The sequence below is a fragment of the Apostichopus japonicus genome, chromosome 12 (genome assembly GCF_037975245.1).
Source record: "Apostichopus japonicus isolate 1M-3 chromosome 12, ASM3797524v1, whole genome shotgun sequence".
Taxonomy (NCBI): domain Eukaryota; kingdom Metazoa; phylum Echinodermata; class Holothuroidea; order Aspidochirotida; family Stichopodidae; genus Apostichopus; species Apostichopus japonicus.
In genome coordinates, this window is record NC_092572.1 from 23,399,617 (window position 1) to 23,425,565 (window position 25,949).

At 38.3% G+C, this 25,949-nt stretch overlaps 1 protein-coding gene and 1 long non-coding RNA gene across 2 annotated transcripts; both read right to left on the reverse strand.

Annotated features, from left to right (window-relative positions):
- Positions 1-97: 97 nt before the first annotated feature.
- On the reverse strand, positions 98-10,043 carry LOC139977035 (uncharacterized). The gene is made up of 2 exons (XR_011796387.1): positions 7,324-10,043; positions 98-2,988 (listed from the first exon to the last, which is right to left on the reverse strand). It is a non-coding gene; the product is annotated as an uncharacterized lncRNA (long non-coding RNA).
- A 1,425-nt stretch (positions 10,044-11,468) lies between these two features.
- Positions 11,469-25,399, reverse strand: LOC139977033 (zinc finger protein 511-like). The gene is made up of 7 exons (XM_071985990.1): positions 25,130-25,399; positions 21,859-22,060; positions 21,289-21,413; positions 19,912-20,004; positions 17,319-17,409; positions 16,650-16,742; positions 11,469-15,595 (listed from the first exon to the last, which is right to left on the reverse strand). The coding sequence occupies exons 1-6, from the start codon at positions 25,288-25,290 to the stop codon at positions 16,722-16,724; spliced, it is 693 nt and encodes a 230-aa protein (XP_071842091.1). The 5' UTR covers positions 25,291-25,399; the 3' UTR covers positions 11,469-15,595; positions 16,650-16,721.
- Positions 25,400-25,949: the final 550 nt, after the last annotated feature.

Genomic DNA, 25,949 nt, shown 5'->3' on the forward strand with positions numbered 1-25,949 from the left:
CTCTGTGAACATTGAATTGGACATCGTTGGAAGGATGAGTTACATTATTTTAACGTGTAAACAAACACACTGAAAATATATACAGACTCATGAGACATGTTTTAGTAAATAAATAAATTTATTTCTCAAGTTAATTTTGTGATACATAACATAGGGTATAGTCTTGGCTTAATAAAACCACAGCCTGTGAGGCTGTGACACTTTGGATAATGAATTGTAAGATTACTGATCAAGCCTTCTTTATCATCGTTTAACTATTAGGTATTGGATAAAACACAAACTACCAAATACAAACTTGCAAAGAGTGATGACATTAGTGTGCTTCATTCTGAGCAGTGATCAATAGACATGTACGCTCTTTCTGAAACCATGCAATACAACCACGCTACTTAGGCTAATACTCATAAACCATGTAATGCAACCACGCTGAAGCTCTTATTCATAAACCATGTAATGCAACCACGCTAAAGCTATGACTCATAAACCATGTACCATTAAAATTACATTATATTAAAAGAGAACAATGGCATATATAATTAATGCAAACTCAAGAGATGGCTCCAACCATTGGTCACAGGTCTGTGCAATACACCCCAGTACAGCAAACTATTTACTTGCGGTCGCAAGGGAACACCTATGGCTGTAACAATGTATTTGCAATGTATCATTAATATTACAAGGTACATTAAATATATCATAATAGTGGTTTACAATCATTCAAATTCAATTCCAACCTGTCAGGACATGTGCTAACACCAACAACCCAATTCACTTGCTGTATTCCTGATTCAAATTAGACTTTAACCTGTGAGGACATGTGCTGTATAACACCCAAGTACGCAATTCACTAGCTGTATTCCTGATTCAGATTTAAACTTTAACCTGTTAGGACATGTGCTAACACCAACAACCCAATTCACTTGCTGTATTCCTGATTCAAATTAGATTTAAACCTGTGAGGACATGTGCTGTCTAACACCCATCTAAGCAATTCACTTGCTGTATTCCTGTTTCAAATTAGGCTTTAACCTGTGAGGACATGTGCTGTTTAACACCCAACAATCATTGGTGCTGTAACATTTTAATACACAGAAGGCATAATATTACGATTATAACGATGCAATAAACATGATAGTAGTATGCAATTACTCCCAAGTCAAACCCTTTGTTCCGACCACTAAATTTCTTCCATGTCAGAACATGTACTGTAGGTGTATAGGCTTTTAGATTTACCACTGATACCTCTACACTGCAAACTATTACACCGAAGATCGTCCACCCTGCTATTATGTACAATAAATAGCAGAAATATGGACGCCAGCATAGTTGAATGCATCTATTTCTGATGAGTCAAACTCTTGCTTCAACCAGAGGTGTCAAGTGTGTGCAGCATTAATAGTTTAATACCAATTGAGTTATCTTCATTACTCCAACTAACCATGTGATATGTATCAATTAAACACAAGATGTTGTTATTACGATTATAATGCCTTAAATAAGACAGCAGTGGTGAATGATTATCACATTTCCTTCAAACCTGTCATGTGAGAACATGTGCTGCAGGAATAGAACAATTAAATGATCGTTAAATGTTCCTGATTCTTCGTCGCCATTAATGACTCAGTTGTTCTCAAAAGTATTTTAAATCCAAAATGAGTGTAACATCCATAACTTTTGCCTGTCACTGTAGAGTTTACATGTAAGAAGGTCTACAGAACAACATGGCTGGTATGATACTAAGATGAGATTATCCTGTAACAAGAGGGCAGTGTTCCAATTCAAATACAGGACAAGAATATCATTCATAGATCTGTTTACTTTAAATGTTCCTGATTCTTCGTCGCCATTAATAACTTGGTTTTACACAAAAGAACTTGACAATCAATATTGACAAGCCAATAACCCTGTTCCCTGTAACAAGAGGGCAGTGTTCCAATTCAAATACACGACAAGAACATCATCATTCATAGATCTGTTTACTTTAAATGTTCCTGATTCTTCGTCGCCATTAATGACTCAGTTGTTTACAAAAGTATTTGACAATCTAAAATAAATTCAACATCGATAACTTTTGCCTGTCACTGTAGTGTTTACATGCTAAGAAGGTCTACAGAACAACATGGCTGGTATGATACTAAGATGAGGTTATGCTGTACATAAAAAGAGGGCAGTGTTTCAATTCAAATACAGGACAAGAGCATCATTCATAGATCTGTTTACTTCAAATGTTCCTGATTCTTCGTCGCCATTAATGACTCGGTTTTACACAAAAGATTTTGACAATCTAAATGAATGTAACATCGATAACTTTTGCCTGTCACTGTAGTGTTTACATGCTAAGAAGGTCTACAGAACAACATAGCTGGTATGATACTAAGATAAGCTTACCCTGTAACAAGAGGGCAGTATTCCAATTCAAATATAGGACAAGATACATAATTCAAAGATCTGTTTGCATTAAAACAATCCAAATTCTTTGTTGTCATGGCTAAAGTTTCGAACCAAAGAAAATTAAATCATCCAAGTTGGCTGCCAAACCATATCAATGCGTTTATTTCAAGGATGATTCTCTTAAATAGTGCCCTCATAGTGTGTAAGAATCAGTTGGATGTCTTCAATATCAAGGCAGAAGACATTTATACCACACACAGTGATCAGTTACGCGATAGAGGAACCAGCTGTATGATTGCTAGAGAGGGAGAGGTCTGTTTACACACAACATTCATAAAACTGTTTGCATTAAATATTCCTGATTCTTCGTTGCACTGATGAATCAGTTGTGCACTAAAGTATTCGATCATTCAAGATGGCTGCCCTATCGCCATGTTTCATTCTTGGATGATTCACGTATAGTTACTGTGCAGGAGTCAATAGAAGAGTTTTAAACAGTATACCTTGATAGGATAGAGAGGGAGAGGTCTGTTTACAGACAACATTCATAAAACTGTTTGCATTAAATAATCCTGATTCTTCGTTGCAACTGATAAACTCAGTTGTGCACTAAAGTATTCGATCATTCAAGATGGCTGTGCTTATCGCTATGTTTCATTCTAAGATGATTCACGTATAGTTACTGCGCAGGAGTCGATAGAAGAGTTTTATACTGTATACTTTTGATAGGATTTGACGGAGAGTATCCTAAAGATATAACAGTTTATGGAGATAATCTGTTTACATCTACAGACAATGGTAGAGCTATTAGATACAACATGGAGGGAGTGGTGATACATGAATACAATACACCAGGCTACTCAGAACACTGAAAGAAGTATTGCTTTTTTCTGTGTTTGTATCATAGATGTATGATACTGGAGTTGTTGCTGTTGTTTATTCTCACTCTGAAGATTATCCATTCTTTACCATTCCTGGTGGTTCATTATGTAAACAGGTTTTTGTTTACAACAACAAAGCAAGGAAAACTAATACAGTAGTATACACCCCAACAGTACAGCAGAGTAGTATAAGAAATAGTACAAAGGGAACTGTACTAATCACCATGAATATTCATCATGTAGGGGGTGGGGGAAATAGGAAAGAAGGGGGAGGGGTCATAAACAAAACTGGTTCTTTCATGCACAACCAAGTTGTACACAGTATTTAAGATAATCCAAGATGGCCACATAGCCGTGTTTCATTCTTGGATGATTCACGTATAGTTATTGTGTAGAAGTATCAGTTGTTATGTCTTTAATACTGAGACAATGCAATAGAACAGTGGGATATTACATGACCGTACAGAAGAAGCCTGCTGTGACTGTCAGAGAGAGAGAGATATTTATTGGTTTGTTTGATTCTATTGCAGCAGGGTGCTACTTTAGCCACTGTTACTATGTTCTTCTTCATGTGGTTAGACTCCGTCATTTGTATTGGTAACTATGTCATGTACATACTGTAGGTCATTGACTGCCTTATACAATGGAAGTCTGTTGGGAGCAAGTAGTGGTTGACTGTTTATCTTTAATCCACTTTTCTTTCTTTGTCCCAATTCATAAATTATCTTGGCTTCGTGAACTTCTTCGTCGCCATTGACTCAGTTGTTTTCAAAAGTATTTGACAATCTAAAATGAATGTAACATCCATAACTTTTGCCTGTCACTGTAGTGTTTACATGCTAAGAAGATCTACAGAACAACATAGCTGGTATGATACTAAGATGAGGTTACGCTGTAACAAGAGGGCAGTGTTCCAATTCAAATACAGAACAAGAATATCATTCATAGATCTGTTAATGTTAAATGTTCCTGATTCTTCGTCGCCATTAATAACTCGGTTTTACACAAAAGATTTTGACAATCTAAAATGAATGTAACATCCATAACTTTTGCCTGTCACTGTAGTGTTTACATGTGAAGAAGGTCTACAGAACAACATGGCTGGTATGATACTAAGACAAGCTTACCCTGTAACAAGAGGGCAGTATTCCAATTCAAATACAGGACAACTTGACAAGAATATCATTCAAAGATCTGTTTATGTTAAATGTTCCTGATTCTTCGTCGCCATTAATAACTTGGTTTTGCAAAAAAGATTTTGACAATCTAAACTGAATGTAACATCGATAACTTTTGCCTGTCAATGTAAAGTTTACATGCTAAGAAGGTCTACAGAACAACATGGCTGGTACGATACTAAGAGGAGGTTATGCTGTACATAAAAAGAGGGCAGTGTTTCAATTCAAATACAGAACAAGAACATCATTCATAGATCTGTTAATGTTAAATGTTCCTGATTCTTCGTCGCCATTAATAAATCGGTTTTACACAAAGAACTTGACAATCAATATTTACAAGCTAATAACTCGGTACCCTGCAACAAGAGGGCAGTGTTTCAATTCAAATACAGGCCAAGAACATCATCATTAATAGATCTGTTAACTTTAAATAATCCTGATTCTTCGTCGCCATTAATAACTCGGTTTTACACAAAAGAGCTTGACAATCAATATTGACAAGCCAATAACCCTGTGCTCTTTGGGCTTTCCACGTTAGTGTACAGTAAGTGCTGGATTTGTAAACTTCCAATTAAGTATGATTTCTGCATATGGCCAAGTTTACTAAAGTCTGTTAATGTTAATTAAGCATGTACTGGGTTCACAGTCTCGTTACAGACTATAAGAGAGACCCTACGTTATACCTGACCAGTTTAAAGTCGTGAGGAATGCTTCTTATGCTTATACTACAGGACTTTTTCTCTTAGGACAGATGATACTTCGTACCCACACTCACACTGAGTTTAAACTATTATTATTTGTGTTTATGATGTACTGTGTCTACACACAAACAGTAGTTAACAGTAGACCAGGGCTGCTCCTTGATTGTATGCATCTTACTAGTGGTTGTTAGGTCAACTAAATATGAGAACCAGTTGTTACTTTTATTAATTTTTTATTTTTGTTATTAATTTCTAAGCTTTTTTTTATTAATTTTTATTTAATTTTTATTAATTTTGTATTTAGTTTTTATTAAGTTTTTTACAAGTTTTTTTTATTAATTTCTAAGCTTCCGTCCCTATACTAGTTGACCACCAGTCATTGTAAACACCCCTGACCCAGCTGCTCCTATGTCGTAGGTAAATAAAGAGCAGTTGTTACACTTAGGAGGTGATAGTGTTTGATTTTAGTTTAAATACAATCAAAACAATCATCTGGAAAGGATTAGGAGATTAACCTGTAGATATAACAGTTTATGGAGATAATCTGTTTACATCAACAGACTAAAGTATACTAGAAGTATATCATGGAGGGAAAGATGATACATGAATATAAACACTAGTTGTACGCAACAAAGTTGTACACAACATATAAGATAATCCCAGATGGCCACATAGCTGTGTTTCATTCTTGGATGATTCTCGTATAGTTATTGTGTAGAAGTATCAGTTGATATGTCTTTAATACTGAGACAATGCAATCGAACAGTGTGATATTACATGACCCTACAGAAGAAGCCTGCTGTGATTGTCAAGGATATTTATTAGTTTATTTGATTCTAAGGAGGTGATAGTGTTTGATTTTAGTTTAAATAATATCAAGACAATCACCTTGAAAGGATTAGGAGATTATCCTAAAGAAATAACAGTTTATGATGCAGTTCTAAGGAGGTGATAGTGTTTGATTTTAGTTTAAATAAAATCAAGACAATCCCCCTGAAAGGATTAGGAGATTATCCTAAAGATATAACAGTTTATGATGCGGTACTTCTAATGAGGTGATAGTGTTTGATTTTAGTTTAAATAATATCAAGACAATTACCTTGAAAGGATTAGGAGATTATTCTGCAGATATAACAGTTTATGATGCGGTTCTAATGAGGTGATAGTGTTTGATTTTAGTTTAAATAGTATCAAGACAATCACCTTGAAAGGATTAGGAGATTATCCTGCAGATATAACAGTTTATGATGTGGTTCAAAGGAGGTGATAGTGTTTGATTTTAGTTTAAATAAAATCAAGACAATTCTGAAAGGATTAGGAGATTATCCTGCAGATATAACAGTTTATGATGCGGTTCTAAGGAGGTGATAGTGTTTGATTTTAGTTTAAATAATATCAAGACAATCCCCGTGAAAGGATTAGGAGATTATCCTAAAGATATAACAGTTTATGATGCGGTTCTAAGGAGGTGATAGTGTTTGATTTTAGTTTAAATAATATCAAGACAATCACCTTGAAAGGATTAGGAGATTATCCTAAAGATATAACAGTTTATGATGCGGTACTTCTAATGAGGTGATAGTGTTTGATTTTAGTTTAAATAAAGTCAAGACGATCCCCCTGAAAGGATTAGGAGATTATCCTGCAGATATGACAGTTTATGGAGATAATCTGTTTATATGTACAGACTAACTACAGGTACAATATGGAGGGAGAGATTGTACATGAATATGTTACAAACACCAAATGTAGAACACCAGGCTACTCTGAGCACTGAAAGAAGTATTGTTTTTTCTGGTGTTTGTATCATAGATGTATGATACTGGAGTTGTTGTTGTTTATTCTCTCTGAAGATTATCCATTCTTAACCATTCCTGGTGGTTTAATATGTAAACAGGTTTTTGTTTACAGCAACAAAGCAAGGAAAACTAATAGTATACACCCCAACAGTAAAGCAGAGTAGTATAAGAAGTAGTGAATGGGTACTGTACTAATCACCATGAATACAATAATATACATCAAGGCAGAAGACATTTATACCACACACAGTGATCAGTTACGCGATAGGGAAGCCAGCTGTATGATTGCTAGAGAGGGAGAGGTCTGTTTACAGACAACATTCATAAAACTGTTTGCATTAAATATTCCTGATTCTTCGTCGCAACTGATGACTCGGTTGTGCACTAAACTATTCGATCATTCAAGATGGCCGTCCTATACTGTAGGTGTGTTTCATTCTTGGATGATTCACGTATAGTTACTGTGCAGGAGAGGTCCGTTTACAGACAACATTCATAAAACTGTTTGCATTAAAAAATCCTGATTCTTTGTCGCAATTAAAACTCAGTTGTTTACTAAACTATTCGATCATTCAAGATGGCGGTATCGCTATGTTTCATTCTTGGATGATTCACGTATAGGTACTGTGCAGAAGTCAATAGAAGAGTTTTAAACTATATACTTTTTGATAGGATTTGAAGGAGATCATCCTAAAGATATAACAGTTTATGGAGATAATCTGTTAACATCTACAGACTATAGTATACTGGTATATATATATATATATAGTAGTATATATACAACATGGAGGGAAAGATTGTACACAAGTATAAAACACCAGGCTACTCAGAACACTGAAAGGAGTGTTGTTTTTCTGGTGTTTGTAGCATAGATACTGGAGTTGCTGTTGTTGTTGTTTATTCTCTCTCTGAAAATCATCCATTCTTTACCATTCCTGGTGGTTCATTATAATGTAAACAGGTTTTTGTATACAACAACAAGACAAGCAGAACTAATAGTATACACCCCAACAGAGCAGCAGAGTAGTATAAGAAATAGTGCAAAGGATGATGCTGGGAAGGAAAGTCTCCATAACTGTGATACGTGATGGGAAGGAGGTGAAAGAGCAACCGCATCACCTGCAGATCACAATTAGAAAGAGCCCCATCATCTATACACCAGGGAATTGCCTGCCGACAAGATCGGGCTTACCCACATTTCAAGTCATTAAGACCAGATACTGTTCTTTCCAAGTCCAATATGCCTCATATTTATTTATTTATTATTTTTAAAATTATTCCTTCGTTTACATATATATATATATTTATTTTAATATTAATATTTAAGCTGTGTCAATTTTATTCTTCATATTCATTTTTAAGGGTTTTGTCATTTTCTTTTCAAGTCCAATTTGCCTCATAATGTCTGTGTGTACCTTGGAAACATTAACCTACTCTTACAGGCTTTGAATACAGTTTGCAGTATTCAAAACAAGCACAGGGAACTGTTGGATATGTTTATTTGTGACAAAGAAAGTGAAGTATGCAATGTTCAACACATGTAACACATGTGAAGAGAACAACACCATTGACAGTCTTCTGCTGAAGTGAGACAATGAAAACTTCAACTGAAACAATCAGATGGTTTCAATGGATCAACACTCAACTGAGGGAACGACTGAAAAAGTGGAGACTACTGGAACAGTAACTGATGCCTTGTCTAGACTGGCTGAGAAATTAGATAACTTCTGACACAACTTCTTAAGAAACAAACAAGCAAGTTACTTCCAGGAATGCTGTTCTTCTCCAAAACCAAACTAAGCTGTCATCCAAGTAGATTTTCAGTGAAAATGCATCAATTAATTGAGCAAGTTGGGTTGCCCAAAGAAAACTCCCAAGCGCTGGCTGGCTTGCTTAACCCAGTTTGTAACACTAAAAGGCTGTAAAGATGAAGATGCCTTAGCTATGTTTGGACTACTCCTTAGAGATTCTGCTTTTGATTGGTTTACTTGTCTTGATGAATCTGTCAGGAAAGACTTCACACAAGTCAAAGCTGCGTCTTGTTACGCTTCCAGGATGTGGTGCCCACTTGGCAAAGACTAAGCTCGTTTTTTACAGCTAAACAGGACCAGACAGAAACTGTAAATGAAATAACGTCTAGGATGAGCATGAGGGGTTCCGATCTGCCTCTTTCTACGGAAAAAAATTGTCCAAGCCACCCTGGCAGGCCTACTTTCCCACATCAGGCCCTTCGTCCTTCAAAAAGACCCTACCACTGTCGAAGAAATACGTAGGGCGGCAAACCAACTCGCGACTTCTGTGGATTCGTCACGACAGGAAGAAGTGTTGATGGCTGTCCAAGGATTAGCAGACCAGCTCCAACAGCTAACTACAACCCAGGAGAGCTTTGCAGATTGGTTAAATTCCCTGTCTACTACGGTAAATGCAGCCTCACTTGACCAGTCACACAGTGGAAGGAGAGGTCAACCACCACAATATCAGCAAAAACAGACGAGACGGACCTGGCAGAAATCTTTCCCACCATCACAGGATGGCCCCGGTCCTTGGCATCAACAACCATCACAGACGCAGCGTGCTTGTTCAGGTGTGGTGAGTACGGGCACTTAAGGTCTAATTGTCATGCTCAAGATCTTACCTGTTACAACTGTGGTAAACTAGGACATATAGCTCGAGTATGTAGGTCTGGCCGTTATGTACCTCCCTTTCACTCAAACCAACCCCTTCCTCCAATCATCTGGGCTGCACCAGAATAACCAACAGCCCCAATAGCAATTACTGTCACACAGGCTCTCTTCACCTATGAATAGTTACTGTTTTGAGGCATATTGTAGGGAATCTATCCCAACCCTCTCCCTGGTGCCTTCTGTGACCTTGGTGGCCCCACTTCAAAAGAATTTGACTAATCTGTTCCTAGATGGTAACTTCCAGGAATGCTGTTGGTCTCCAAAACCAAACCAAGCTGTCATCAAAGTAGACTTTCAGTGAAAATGCATCAATGAATTGAGCAAGATAAAAGTCCAGTCTGCTCATTGGAGCCACAAGCAAGTCACAATCTACACATGAGTTGCTTGGAAAAGACAAAGATACATGAATATATATATATATATATATATATATATATATATATGCCTTAATGAACTTCAATTCTCATTATTGTTTTGCAAGGTATTAGTAAAGTAGAATAGTATTTCAAGTGTCCGGGTACCTTGGCGCAGGTATGAGACCCTATTACATCCTACTCCCTATAAGACTGATGTCCCCTGGGTGAGAACATTGACCGGCCTGGGGTTACGCAGGGAATTAGGATTGACCGACCGTGAATACTGGTTGCTCATGGCAACAAAGAAAGGAGAATCTATAGTCTACAGAGGGGGAGAGGAAATGAAGGCTATCATAAATAAACTATGAAAACTCAGTTTTACTCTAAAGAATTTAAGAATCTTTCAAGATGGAAGGTCTTGAAGTTGTTTCATTCTTGGATGATTCTCGTATAGTCACAGTGTGTGACGAAAGCTGCATGTCGTATAATACACACACTGTACATGCCTTCAATACAGTGTTTGAACAGGACAGATACATCATTCATAGACCTGTTTGCATTAAATAATCCCGATTCTACGTCACAATTAATGACAACAGGACAGATACATCATTTATAGACATGTTTGCATTAAAAGATCCAGATTCTACGTCACCGTTACTGACTCAGTTGTACGCATATGTATTCGATCATACAAGATGGCTGTTACATTGGCATTATGGGTGTAAACCCAAAGAGAATCCTACAACAAGACACTGCTCCAGAGGTTTTTGTCCATTGTAAACCGAAGGGAGATGAGGTACCTGCTGATCACACCAAAAAACGAACCATGGAAAAGGTACAATTTATGATGAGGCCATATCAGAGTCCTATGCACTATGCTATGAGCCTAGGGTAGCCTTTACCCTTGGGCCGACAGTCTAAGATGGCTGTTACATAGTTAACTCTGGCCTATCGCTGTAGGTTTATATGCTAAGACGTTCTACTCGACAGCACAGCCAGTATGTTACTGAGATGAGGGTGCACAGGAACAGGCTAACAGTACTACTCAACTACAAGACAAGAACATCATTGATAGATCTGTTAACTTTTAATGTTCCTGATTCTTCGTCGCCATTAATGACTCAGTTGTTCTCAAAAGTATTTGACAATCTAAACTGAATGTAGCATCGATAACTTTTGCCTGTCACTGTAGAGTTTACATGCTAAGAAGGTCTACAGAACAACATGGCTTGTATGATACTAAGATAAGCTTACCCTGTAACGAGAGGGCAGTGTTCCAATTCAAATACAGGACAAGAACATCATTCAAAGATCTGTTTACGCTAAATGTTCCTGATTCTTCGTCGCCATTAATGACTCAGTTGTCCTGACAAGTATTTGACAATCTAAACTGAATGTAGCATTGATAACTTTTGCCTGTCACTGTAGAGTTTACATGCTAAGAAGGTCTACATAACAACATAGCTGGTATGATACTAAGAGGAGGTTATGCTGTACATAAAAAGAGGGCAGTGTTCCAATTCAAATACAGGACAAGAATATCATTCATAGATCTGTTAATGTTAAATGTTCCTGATTCTTCGTCGCCATTAATAACTCGGTTTTACACAAAAGATTTTGACAATCTAAAATGAATGTAACATCGATAACTTTTGCCTGTCACTGTAGAGTTTACATGCTAAGAAGGTCTACAGAACAACATACCTGGTATGATACTAAGATAAGCTTACCCTGTAACAAGAGGGCAGTATTCCAATTCAAATATAGGACAAGAACATCATTCATAGACCTGTTTACTTTAAATGTTCCTGATTCTTCGTCGCCATTAATGTCTCAGTTGTTCTCAAAAGTATTTGACAATCTAAAATGAATGTAACATCCATAACTTTTGCCTGTCACTGTAGTGTTTACATGCTAAGAAGGTCTACAGATCAACATGGCTGGTATGATACTAACATAAGCTGATCCTGTAACAAGAGGGCAGTATTCCAATTCAAATATAGGACAAGAACATCATTCATAGACCTGTTTACTTTAAATGTTCCTGATTCTTCGTCGCCATTAATGTCTCAGTTGTTCTCAAAAGTATTTGACAATCTAAAATGAATGTAACATCCATAACTTTTGCCTGTCACTGTAGTGTTTACATGCTAAGAAGGTCTACAGATCAACATGGCTGGTATGATACTAACATAAGCTGATCCTGTAACAAGAGGGCAGTATTCCAATTCAAATATAGGACAAGAACATCATTCATAGACCTGTTTACTTTAAATGGTCCTGACTCTTTGTCGCCACTAATGTCTCAGTTGTTCTCAAAAGTATTTGACAATCTAAAATGAATGTAACATCCATAACTTTTGCCTGTCACTGTAGTGTTTACATGCTAAGAAGGTCTACAGAACAACATAGCTGGTATGATACTAAGAAGAGGTTACGATGTAACAAGAGGGCAGTGTTCCAATTCAAATATAGGACAAGAATATCATTCATAGATTGTTTACGCTAAATGTTCCTGACTCTTCGTCGCCATTAACAACTTGGTTTTACACAAAAGAACTTGACAATCAATACTGACAAGCCAATAACCCTGTACTCTTTGGGCTTTTCACGTCAGTGTACAGTTAGTACTGGATTTGTAAACTTCTTGTAAAGTTCTACAAAACCAATTGTGTGATTTCTTTTTCAATGAGATGAGGGTACATCATAACACGCTTTGCTGTGTCCTAATAGAACCTAGGGGATTGACATAATTCAAAGACATGCTGAGAGTAACACCTTGATCAGAATGGCGGAATCGTTACGTCTGTCAGCCGTATGCCTACTGCCAGGTGTAACAGTACGACTGAGTGAAACAGTACGACTTATCCTGAGAGACAGGTCTCTTGGATCTTAACAAGGTGAAGACTGGCCCAAGGATATAACAGTTTGCAATAAATAATCTGTCTTAAACCCACACACATGACATGCAACATGGATACATGTATACTTATTAACATGACAGTAATATCTCAACAACTGTCTGGATAAATAAAAAAAAAAATAAAGCAAACATTCCCCTCTGACCTGTTTACATGAAATAGTTTTGAGGCTTCCAAGAGATTTTGCCATTTTAGATAAATTGACGGGGCGTGTACCATTCATGAAAGGGTTCAATAAGGAGTTTGTACTGCGCAATCTGTTAGAATTGTAGTGCACTAGGCTATGTAACTAACGTACATGATTGGAAGGACCCTCAATGTAGCCGACACGGCCATTCGGTGATCGATCACCAGACACAAAAGTTTTCACGAGTGGGGATCAAAGTTTGTGTGTCCTGGTTCATGCCGTTTATTGAGGAGTACGCAAACTCACTAGTTTATCATTAAGAGCCAAAGCAGTGACAGGCTAACGACTTGCAAGGTTGGAAAATCACTCTAGAGACTTGCGGGAAGCCCATTATGATGAGGAGGAAGATGCGTATCAAGCTAACTTTTTGGGAGACAAGTTTAAGTTTCTAATAATGACAAATGACATTATACTTAGGCTACCTAAGTGAATTGTTATCTCTCTCTCTCTCTTGCTGACTGAAAGTTTGATTATTGATTGATTACAGGTCGACAACTCAAGGTACACTGATGTACACCACTCTTTTCACTCGTAGTCATTAGAGATGTCACATCATAAACTGCTTCTGTAGGGTATACATGTTTAAGTTTTCTTCCTATCAACTGAGGATATTTTAGTAGATGTATTTATTACTTCACAGTCAGGATACACACCCCCCCCCCCCATCCCCCATCAAAACAAAAATTTCCTTAGAGATAAGAAAGATCTTTGGTATGATCGCCTCTGCAGTAAAGAATGAGGAGGGGCACAAAATGAAGACGTCATTGAAGAACTCATTTAGAGCAAATGCAAAACCCCACCAGCCCCCTCCTCCAACGACCTACACAGTCATGGGAGAAGGGCTGGGGAGTAGCAGTAACTTGCTCCAAAATGGGGGCATGAAGATCCCCCGTGACTGCAAGCCATGATGTTTCTCATGTCAAGAATATGACTGACAGATCTAATGTGTTCACTGGAGAGCAAACATCAGATGGAGTAAAGAATTGGGGGATGCAACCCACCCCCACCCCCCAACGACCTACACAGTCATGGGAGAAGGGCTGGTGAGTAGCAGAAACTTGCTCTAATATGGGGGCATGCATCCCCCAGTGAGGGCAAGCCATGATGTTTCTCATGTCAAGAATACGGCTGACAGATCTAATGTGTTCACTGGAGAGCAAACATCAGATGGAGTAAAGAATTGGGGGATGCAACCCACCCCCACCCCCCAACGACCTACACAGTCATGGGAGAAGGGCTGGTGAGTAGCAGAAACTTGCTCCAATATGGGGGCATGCATCCCCCAGTGAGGGCAAGCCATGATGTTTCTCATGTCAAGAATACAGCTGACAGATCTAATGTGTTCACTGGAGAGAAAACATCAGATGGAGTAAAGAATTGGGGGATGTACACGGGCTGATGATGGCCATGTGGGAGATGTAAGTGTCATTTTGGGACCTGGTCAACTAGAACATAAACCATGTTGTAGCTCCAGTCTAACCACATCTTCTGGTGGGTTTAACACTCTTAAAGTAGTTATTACATCCCTTTGACATTTATGGAAGCTTTGAAGTGCCATAATTTAGAAGAGGAACACTTGAATAAGAAAGTACCCATGGCTTTCTCTGATCATTCCAAACATGTAAAATGACCAAAGTGGCCCATATCCACACCAAAAAAATAAATAATAATATTCCATCTGTTGTCAATAGCACAAAGCATCCAATGCCTTGCAATAAACACAAATGTATATCAATTTAGAGTGACACAACTGAGAAGATCATTCCACACATTACACATTCCCATGAACAGTTTTGGAGAGAGAAGTGGTCCTATTTCTTTACAACAACCTTGGTGAAAGGTGGCAATCGAGATTAAGTGACAAGCCAAAGGACACACCAACATAATGGTCTAGCCAACCATTTGAATAGAACATTGTCAGTATATATTCATGTGATCCTTATTTATTCATGAGATGTGTTTCGTTTGCGCTACAGAGATGATCAGAGAGATGTGTACTGTACCTCTGTACGATACTATGTACTGTGCTGTACTGTTTACTGTACTGTTATCTTTCCCCAGCGTAGGTAGCTTGTATAACTGTTGTTATCTTAACACATAAAATCTTTGAAGTGTTTCATTGATTTACACAGTAAAACTTATGATCTTGCCCCAGACTAGAACCTGCTGTCCTGAAAGATTGCAAAAGACCATTGCCTTAACCACTTGATATTAATGTTACCATTTAAAAACTAAGATTTCTTCAGTCACATTAATGTTACCATTTTAAACACTTGGATTTCTTTGGCCACAATGATGTCCCTTATAGCTCATCAGGGATACATCATCATTATTTCTTCAATTCTAGGATTGAAAAGTACCTATTTCCATGATACCTCTGTATGTGATGAAACCATAACACGAGAGAAATCAATCCAGCAGTTAGTTGGGAATCTCTTCAAGTAGACAGTGCTCCTTGTCTTCTGAATTAGGATGATGAAAAATGCTCTCCAACCTGAAAAAAGACAAAGGAAAACAAGATGGTAAAATATAAGGAAATGCAGAAAAATGGAATATATATATATATATATATATATATATATATACATATATATATATATATATATATATATATATATATATATATATATATATATATATATATATAACATCAATGAAAACCATATGATACACAAGCAGCCATTTAGAGTCCTGAGCAGAAAACATACTTTATTGTGTGTTTTACAAGCCCAGACGAAGTAAAACCCAAATCTCAAGCTTATCTCCAAACCTAACTCACCAGTCCAGCTATCTATATCATACTTATATGGAAAAACACATCTTGCATTGATAAAAAATATATGCAAATTTACTTCTATCAAATCTGATGGCATCAGTGGTAAGTTAAATGAGTATGAACTCAAGCAAAGATAAATGTGGTGTTTCTGACTTGTGTAAAAGTAGGCCTGACGTTTCGATCCTAGCAGGATCTTCTTCAAAGGCTAAATGACAAGTAACAGTAACAGAAGGGACAAAAACACGAACAGAATACAGACAGGTTAATGAGCATGGTGAACACTTGTGTTTCTGACTTGAGAACAATTTCTAACAACAGAGGTAAGTAAGTCTAGTACAATAACACTGCGTGATTGCATGGTCACAAGTGATGGGAAGCAATATCAGTAAGAAGCTTGGCACCAGAGCCAATCACATAACTCATATGAACTACGGATATAAACTTTCTTCAAATGCATCTCCCCATGGAATTTAGTGGAACCCCCTAAGCAGACTAGTAAATCAAATCTGTACTTGGCTACATACACACATACATTTTGGGAGACAATGTAATTCACTCTTGTTCTCAACCCCCCTCCCCCCCCTACTTCTCCACCTCTCTCCTGGAACCACTCCTTACCGAGCCACCTAAGTTCAACGACCAGATCGATGAAGAAATGTGCCGATACAAAATTATCTTCAAAGATAAAAATCTGTCAAATTTTAAAATATCTTTTTACATCTGCAAACATGAAAAAATGAAGCTTCTGTAACAAATAAACATAAAAACTTACACCACAGTTCAGGATACACGAAGGAGTTGCTATGGAAACCTTCGTAGGTGGGTGTGCTGTGTTCAGTCACCTTTAACTCTCATCCATTGGTAACTAAGGAGAAGACAGAATAATTATGAAAATCAAAATCTAGTATAGTAGTCCTTGATTATCTAAGACAAAGGAAATCCTAAAAACACCATCGCAGGGAACCCAATCATAATTGCTCCATGCTTCTTGGATCACAATGGAAGCAACAGGGAAAGGTCAAGGGTCAAATGCCAAACAAATACAGTGATGGTCTACTATGTGGTTTCAGTAGAGGTCCCAGCTTTTGATCTACCTGGCTCCTTTCAACTCCCGGTTGTGACAATGGATCAATGTCCTTTTTTAATTAACTTTCAAATAAATCATTCATTGTATTAAGTATCATCTATGGATATTCATGAGCCACACATTTACAATTTGCTAGGCCACAAAAATTGTTGCCAATCAGCCCAATTTCAGAATTTGCACATGAAACAAAATAGTACATTTTCCTTAAATACAAAGCATCACAAACTTATACAAAGCAACACAGTTTATGATACAATTTATTGCTTATACAGAGCATCCAAAATGATTGTTACCAGAAAGATTTCATAGTTAAAAGTACCAATAAGTACTCTTTTTTAGCCAATATTGACTCACTTGGTCTCCTCTGTTCTTCTGAGAGGTCCGTTTCTGTCCCGTCTGGAATGTCCTTGGTCTGCCTCTACCAAAACTGATCTGTGACGGGACTCTTCATGGAAAAATATGAAAATAAACAATATTTAGGCTGGCAGTCAACCTGCCTCATTGGCATGTCCACTTTGTAAGGATACGAAGCAAACATCAGATTTTTAAGGCAATATCTCGCTCACCTAGCCTCGGCAGCCTACCCCCAACTCCTACCCCCAACTCCTACTCCTACCCCTAACTCCTACTCCTACTCCTACCCCCAACTCCTACTCCTACCCCTAACTCCTACTCCTACCCCCAACTCCTACTCCTACCCCCAACTCCTACTCCTACCCCCAACTCCTACTCCTACCCCCAACTCCTACTCCTACCCCCAACTCCTACTCCTACCCCCAACTCCTACTCCTACCCCCAACTCCTACCCCTATCCCCAACTCCTACCCCAACTCCTACCTCAACTCCTACCCCAACTCCCACCCCCAACCCTAACTCCTACCCCTATCCAAACTCCTACCCCTACCCCAACTCTTACCCCAACTCCTAACCCAACTCCTACCCAAACCCAACTCCTACCCTACCCCAACTCCTACCCCAACCCTTATGTTAGGTGGCATACACCAAGAAAAACATTTCACTGCAATATATTAGTTTGACAGATAGGTTAAACTGAGCTGAGCTACAGAATATATATTGTGAATTTAAACTGTTTAAGATTCGATTTGCTCAGGTTTGCAACAAATATGGAGCAATAAACAACTGCAGCTTTCAAACATATATCAGATATCTTTCTACAAAATTATTCCATTGCTGGAAGAAGCAAGCGGTGGGGGGCACAGTGTTGGAAAACCTTGTTCAATTTCTCGCGAACACACTTCCGATTTCCCGCCAGTGTTCGCGCAGCGAACACGGCGAGCACGCGTAGCGTGCGAGCATAAAGGCGTGGGGTCCAGGGGGGTCAAGAGGTGGAACCCCTTGTGGGGGTCCAAGGGGCAAAGACCCCAGAAAATTTTGGTATTTTGGCGTGTCTGGCGATAAAAAATTCGCAGTTGAGGATGCAAAATACTGACAACATTTTTGAATTTAAATTGTCACGAAGCTGTTGAAAATTTTCAAATGACAAGTTAGAGTAGCTATATTACGTTATAAAATGAAAAGAGATTTAATCTGTCTTACAATCTTTAAAAAGTTTAACTTACACAACTTACGATATTATGAAACAAACAGCGTTCGGCAAAGCCCCGTTTATAGACTGCCTAACAATGAATAGCACACACAATACGTACATCAGTTTACAACTGCAGTACGGTTTACCCCTATTTTCTACTTAAATACACGGTAGGATACTGTACATGTGCTGCGAATTTTCCCAGGTACAGTACCTTACCAAATAACTGCGCGCTCATCCCCTGTCTAACCTAACACCTGTTTGTTAACATTTTTGGCAAGTTTCCAAGAAACGTTTCATGGAGTATTCCTTATGATACTCGAGGTACAGTCAATACCTATACACGCAGCACATCGAGGCCCCACTAGCTATGGCCATCTTTATGAAAGTAAACCTTGTAATAAAACATGTTTTAGGCCACTTGTCATTATAAACTAAATGCTTAATATTATTTCCATGTTCTTGTAGAAAACTTCAAGTTCGCAAAATACAATTAGTTGTGTTTTTGTAGTTACGTGAGATCCGTAACCGACGAGGTGGTTAGGCTATTTGCTATGCACTTAACTATGGTAGGATATTATTTTCTTCCGTATTTTTTGGAAATTCTAGAAAATACTTTCTTTTCCCCCAGCTTAACACCAGATGTTGTCTTACAGTATTTTCATAAATGGGTGTACTAGAGCCTTGTTTACATGACATTAGTTGCATTTAGCACGATATGCCAGTTTCGCGTTAATTTTTCGAAAGTGTTTTGCTGGATCTTTCAGAGTTTTTTCTCTGTCAAGTGAATACGTTGTGCATTGAGTATAAACTTATCGGGAATTCAAGAAAACGATGCGGGGATTTCTAGCAGACAAATGTTTTCTTTGCGGGATTACTGAGTCAGTTGAAGGGAATCCCGCACCTTAGAGGGAACACTGAATTGAAGTCAAATTCATACGAAAGAAAACGTTTACTAACTAACAAACAATATAAGTATAAACAAATGTGGAATGGCAATATTGTTCAAAACATTTCCCGCGAGGCTGATTTATTACAGCAAGCTTCCCGCGCTGGGCCGTGTGTGTCCGTGTGACATTGCCCTTGTGAGTGGGTTGGGGACACATCATTACTCATTATAGGCTATTGTGACTAAAATTGCGAGCACGCTCTCTGGACATTTTTCTTTTGTTTCTGAAACTTTTCTTCTGAAATTTTCCTTATTGTTTTTACAGATGTACTTTTTGCTCCTTCTTGTTTTTTTTTTAAGTTTTGGCCCGTTTTTTCCCCGAATTTTTTTTTTCTCCAGCCAGGCTGGATTTCCCGCGAACCTGGTTCGGAAGGTTTTCCAGCCCTGGGGGGGCAATCTATCAACTACCACCATCAAGGTGTTTCCCTGGATCCAGGGGTGTGACTCACCTCCTCCCTGGTGCAGATCTTGTTTCACCCCTCCCCTCGGATTCTTCGATGCCTACTTCCATCACATCATCACCACAGTCTAATGATTTCACTCTGTAAAAAAACAACAAAATTGAAAATTTGATGATAATTTGATTTTCTTTGAAAGTTGTCATAACAGCTTTCCAAAAACACTAAAAGATAATACAGCATATGCCCTCAGCTTCAACTCTACACAACACATGTCGATCTATTTGTTCGACACACAAACACATTATGAATGGTTAGCCTGGTAATCTGTGTCTACCAAATATCTGTTCGGCCAACCAAAATTCAGCTTTGGAGGTTGTCCAGAGGAACAACTAGTTACTGTACTTACATCAAATTTAGATTGCATTGTAACTAACTGCCGGACCCCCAAATAGGTTAAATAATATATATTGGTATCATCCCTCAAGCTGCTATTCTATTCACCAAACCTACACATCTCTCCAAAAGTGTACATATTGCTGTTCTATTCACCAAACCTACATATCTCTCCAATGGTGTATATATTCTATTCACCAAACCTACAAATCTCTCCAATGGTGTACATACTCTATTCACCAAACCTACACATCTCTCAAATAGTGTACATGTTTCTGTTCTATTCACCAAACCTACACTTCTCTCCAATAGTGTAAATGTTGCTGTTCTATTCACCAAACCTACACATCTCTCCAATAGTGTACATGTTGATGTTCAATTCACCAATCCTACACATCTCTCCAATGGTGTACATATTCTATTCACCAAACCTACACATCTCTCGAATAGTGTACATGTTGCTGTTCTATTCACCAAACCTACACATCTCTCCTATGGTGTACATACTCTATTCACCAAACCTACACATCTCTCCAATGGTGTACATATTCTATTCACCAAACCTACACATCTCTCCAATACTTAGTGTACATATTGCTGTTCTATTCACCAAACATACACATCTCCCCAAGTGTGTACATATTGTTCATTGTTATTTTGCTACATTTTTGAGGCATGTTTTTCTGCTGTTCATTTATTTATGTGTTAAAGTAACTCAAAAAAAAAAAAAACGCAAGAAAGGAAAGGAAAGAGAGGGCATATGGAGGGTATGGGAGGCTGTTTCAATTCAGTGCCACCTTAATATGTGGAATAGAAACAAAGCAAACTCAAGACCACATTAGATAAATGGTGAGATCGTTCTAACATTAGTGACGGCAAACTTCCTCCTCTTAAACCACCGAGACTGCAAATTAAATTCATTCCACACTCTGGTTTGGCTTAAGCCTAACAGAGGCATTTGTAGTTTATCGACATCAAAATATACTGTACTTTGTCAATCCTCATATAAAGAAAGTCTTCAAAAAGACTCACCCTCTCATCTTAATCTGTTTATCGAATCTGAAATTACGAGGGTATTGGTGGCATGCGACTAAGTGTGCTTTCCTGGCATCTTGACTAGCAAATTTCTGGTGGCAGTCTTGCACAAGGCACTGATACTGTAGAAAGAGAGAGAGAAATATCTTTATAGCATGTTTTTGCCATTGAAATGAAATTTTCAAAAATGGGAGTTTATTTTATAGGGCTCTCATTTTATCCAACCCAATTTTGGTACATCATACTTGCAGACATGGGGAAGCACTCTTTGCTTAATTTAATCAATTTAATATTCAATGAATTTTTCTCATAACTTAACCTGAGTGTAAGACTTTCCAATACATTGATGATAGGAATAGACAAAGAATGCAACGATATTAGCAAAGAGTTATCCGCAAGACCATATTTTTTAACTGTTCCCATAACCACCCATCAACCCACAATTTTCTATTCCGATTCATTTCCTCGTGCATGGAAAGTTTGTACAATGATCCAGGCTATCCTGCTAATAATGGAAACCTGGTTTAAACGTTTTGTTTGAATTTTAAATTTTCTGTATTAAATTACCATCGGGTGTTTTGCAGCAAGGACATCGAAGAGCGTGTCGTGCCACTCTAGAACATGGATCTCTAGCAGGTGATTGGACGGAAGGACGCGATGACAGACCCGGCAGACGTTGCGGTGTATACTGTTGTAATGGCTTTCGTAATCGGCCAGCGTTGAGAAGGGTAAATGGCACCCTGCGACATGACACTTGAATTCCGATAGTCTTTAAGGAATGAAAGAGAGAGAGTATGCTGTATGTCTACATAAACATGGCTGCCAAATTAGTACCAGATAATAGGGATGCACCCGATATCCGGTCCGGCCGGACAATCCGGCCGGATAGTGAGCAATTATCCGATTCCGGTTTCGGCAGGATATATTTCAAAATCCGGCCAGATCTTTTTCAAAATCTGGCCCGATCTTTTTCAAAATCTGGCCTGAATTATTTCTTGAAAAGGTGTTGGTATTAGCTTAAATCAATGTAAACTATTTCCAAAAATTAATAATAATATTTCAAAGTAAGTAAAAATTAGGTTTAACATGTTTAATTTAATTTTCTCAATGGTCTGACCTAGATTTGCTCCTTGTTTCAAACTTCTTATTAATGATTTCTTTTGTGTAATGAAAAAATCCAGTTCCGGCCGGACTTTATCTGGCCGGATTTCATGTACTATCTGGCAAAATCCGGTTCCGGCCGGATCAAAAACTTTGGATCCGGTGCATCCCTACCTGATAACACTGGCATTGTGTAAAATAAATCCATAAATGCCACTGCAAAAAGCCTGTTATTGGTTTTCAATGTAACTAGTAAAGTTTTCTATACGTCCAGGTTGACATGTAGGTAAAAACATCAGGATTTTTTGCGACACTGCAACATTTTTTTTCAACATTTCCTCAAATGCAAGGTTATACTTCTACATTTCGAGACTCTCTTCATCCCATAGCAAGCCCTGATACTCCAGACAGAAAAGCATGTGGTTTGTCAAACCTCTTTGTGGCAAAGAGATTTTGTTAATCGGTTCACCTAATAACGATAAGAACTACTAATCAGGAAGGCATTGGAAAGTGTCAGATAATCCTTCAGACAATTCCGGCTTATCTGACATTAAGTCTATTCACAATCGCAGCAGGATAAAGACCTGTAGCATTTTCTTTTCTTGTCACAACCATTGCTTGAAGACCCAACGGTACTGAGACTTTGCATTGCTTCTAAGCTAGCATTTGTGTTGGTTTTCTCTTCAATGTATACTCAGGGAATTTTTCTATGGAAAACGTTGTCGTTTTTAATATTTTTATCTACATCTACAGTCAATCTGGTAGAATGCCTACTGTTAAAATTTGGATTTTAGAAAGAATTTTGTGAAACTGGTGCAAGGAGTCTATCTTTGAAAGTTAAGTTCCGAATAACCTAAAAATGCCACACGCTGAAAGAACTGATGAACATTTACATCATTGAAATCCCTAGACTGCCAACAAAAGTCTCTCTTTCCGTTTTTATCTTTTAAATCAAAACATGTTGTTCTTAGATTTCATTCAATTTCACAGTTCAAACATAGACAGAATGAAGTGAAACACAGTGGTCCCTTGCCTACAGTAGTCACAGGTTACATTCCCAAATGAAATAATTGCACACAAACGAACACACATAAACACATACAAGAATAAAATGATGGATAGACATGCTTCCTGATTGCTGTTTTGTTCTCCCGCCAAGAACAGTCAGCCGTTGAACCACAAAAGATTCTGGGTGAAAACCACCATGTATTGTTCAATTTGGACTTTTAAACTTTACTTTGAGAGGAGTACTGAATCAATGCTTTCTTGAAGTTGATAGTAATTTATCAAAATAAAACAAAGCTGTTAGCAAACTGCTTTATCCACACAAGAGCTTGTGTAAGAGAATGTGTACAACTAAGAGGGCCTGACTTTTCCTCCTAGCATGTTTTTCTTCAGAGGCTGAATGACAAGTTACAGTAACAGAAGGGACAAATAAACGCACCAAATACAGACAGGTTAATGAGCATGGTGAACACAATTTTAAGAGAAAGATGTAAGAGGATTAGGAGACAAGGGATGGGGAGATGGTATAAACCGACAAGGGGAAAAGGAGATAAACAGGTAATTTATCAAAGACAATGTGTAGAGGGTCTAGGACACATTGCAACTGTTGGTTCCACTTTGCTACATATTGTGCAACCGTGACATGGCCGCACTGTACACACAAAGAATTAGCCTAGCCTAGGCCCTAATGATAGCACATGAACTCATAATTTACACATCAACCTAACCAAATATGTTAGAGTGATAATACCTGAGTGTCTGTAAATTCTGGTCAAAACTTGACTCTCTATGTCAATGGTGGGCTCTAATGATCTTAGCAGCCTAACTGTTACATTATTGTGTTAGGCCTCAACTCAACACTGCCAAAATAAGTAATAGCAGTAGCCTAGTACTAGTACTGTACTTACTTCATTTCTGCTTATTCCAACAATTAAGAAATATTTCGTATTTTGCAATTAAGCCATGTGTGCGACAGTCTCCAATATACGTTGTACGGACAGTGCACAGACTAGTAATTGTTCCAGTTGTTGTGAACACTGATAATATTGAGATGCCAAATTTCTAGAGCTTAAAATAAATACATATGCCACATGTTCAACAATGAAAGAGCCTATGCAGCCTTAGCCCAGTTACATGAATCTATCCTTTAATCACATTTGCATGTAATGCCTGATAAGATCTCAATAGGCACATACAGCAACACGTGTGTCATCTTTACTTCAAGAGCGTGATCATGATCAAAGCGGACTTTGAGACATGTCATGAGGCTAAAGCAAGCAACAGCTGGTACAGTGGTAGGTCTATTTGTCAAACATACTCAGTCTAGCCTAGGCCTTACAATGTCTGCAGCTATATAACAAACATTTCACCTCCGTAAATATTAAAAGGCACCCAAGAATGAGCAATCAGAGTACATAGCCTATGCCTATAGGCCTAATACTTAATTTTTTTTTAAATTAAAACTTTTATCCAGTAATTTTTATATAGGGCCCTTACTAGGGTACTAACACTTACGACCCTTTCCGACATTTTTAAGCCGACGTTTAACCAAATCTCGGCGTGGGCTCACACTGTCACAGTACTTATTTAAGAGTAACTGCAGAATACCCCACAAGAAGTATTAATTACTAGCCTAGGTGGAGTGGGTCTTAAGTACAGGTACGCTAACTCGGCCTAGCCTAATGCCGCTCAACACGCAACGTGGATTACGTGGAACGTACATTGAACGAACCTGTGATTGTGAAGCCCTTGTTCTTGAGCGCATCCGGTTAGCATGAACTTGGACTGCAAATTGCAATAAATATCACCATCTTCGAAAAAAGTATCCGTTGGCTTTAGTAGCCTAACTTGAGGAGCAAATATCTTGGTGACTTTGTTCTCTGGGCGCTCCATCCTCTTTCCACATCAAAGACTGCATTCTCCAAGTTCAACGTAGACTACGTGTTTATTTGTAGGTATAAATATTTGTAGGTGTAAAGAAATGGGTGGGTACCTACTGAAAGCATTGAACAGTACATAAATGTACGTAGCAAGTCAGATACTACATACATAAATGATCGCGTGACAATTTAGAAAAACGAACGAGCGTCCTCTATTATTGGCACCACACCAAAATTAAAATCACCGTGGTGGGTATTATCTGTCATCTGAAGAATAACGTGAAGCAGATCAAATATACCGCTTGTACCATGAGTGTTTATAATATACTTCACATTGTATTCAGTTAAAAAATTTGACAAGATGGTTCCCGCAGAGGTAGTTCCTGTTGGGTACTAAATGGGGCCTAAGTTTCGACGATGGGGGCGGGGAGGGGGGTGGGCAGTGGCGTCACCAGACTTTTCAGTCTGGGGGGCACAGGGGGGGCACCAGCATTTGATGGGGGGCACTTAGGTGGATGCGGATCGCCGTCCTGGGGGAGGGGTCTAAGGGGAAGGGGTGCCCCCTCCAGGCGCGGCGGAACGGGAAAATTATTTGGGGTGAGGGGGCTAATGTGTAGAGACTATCTAAGCGGAGCGCCACCATCGGTTGGCGCGGAGCGTACAAGAAAATTT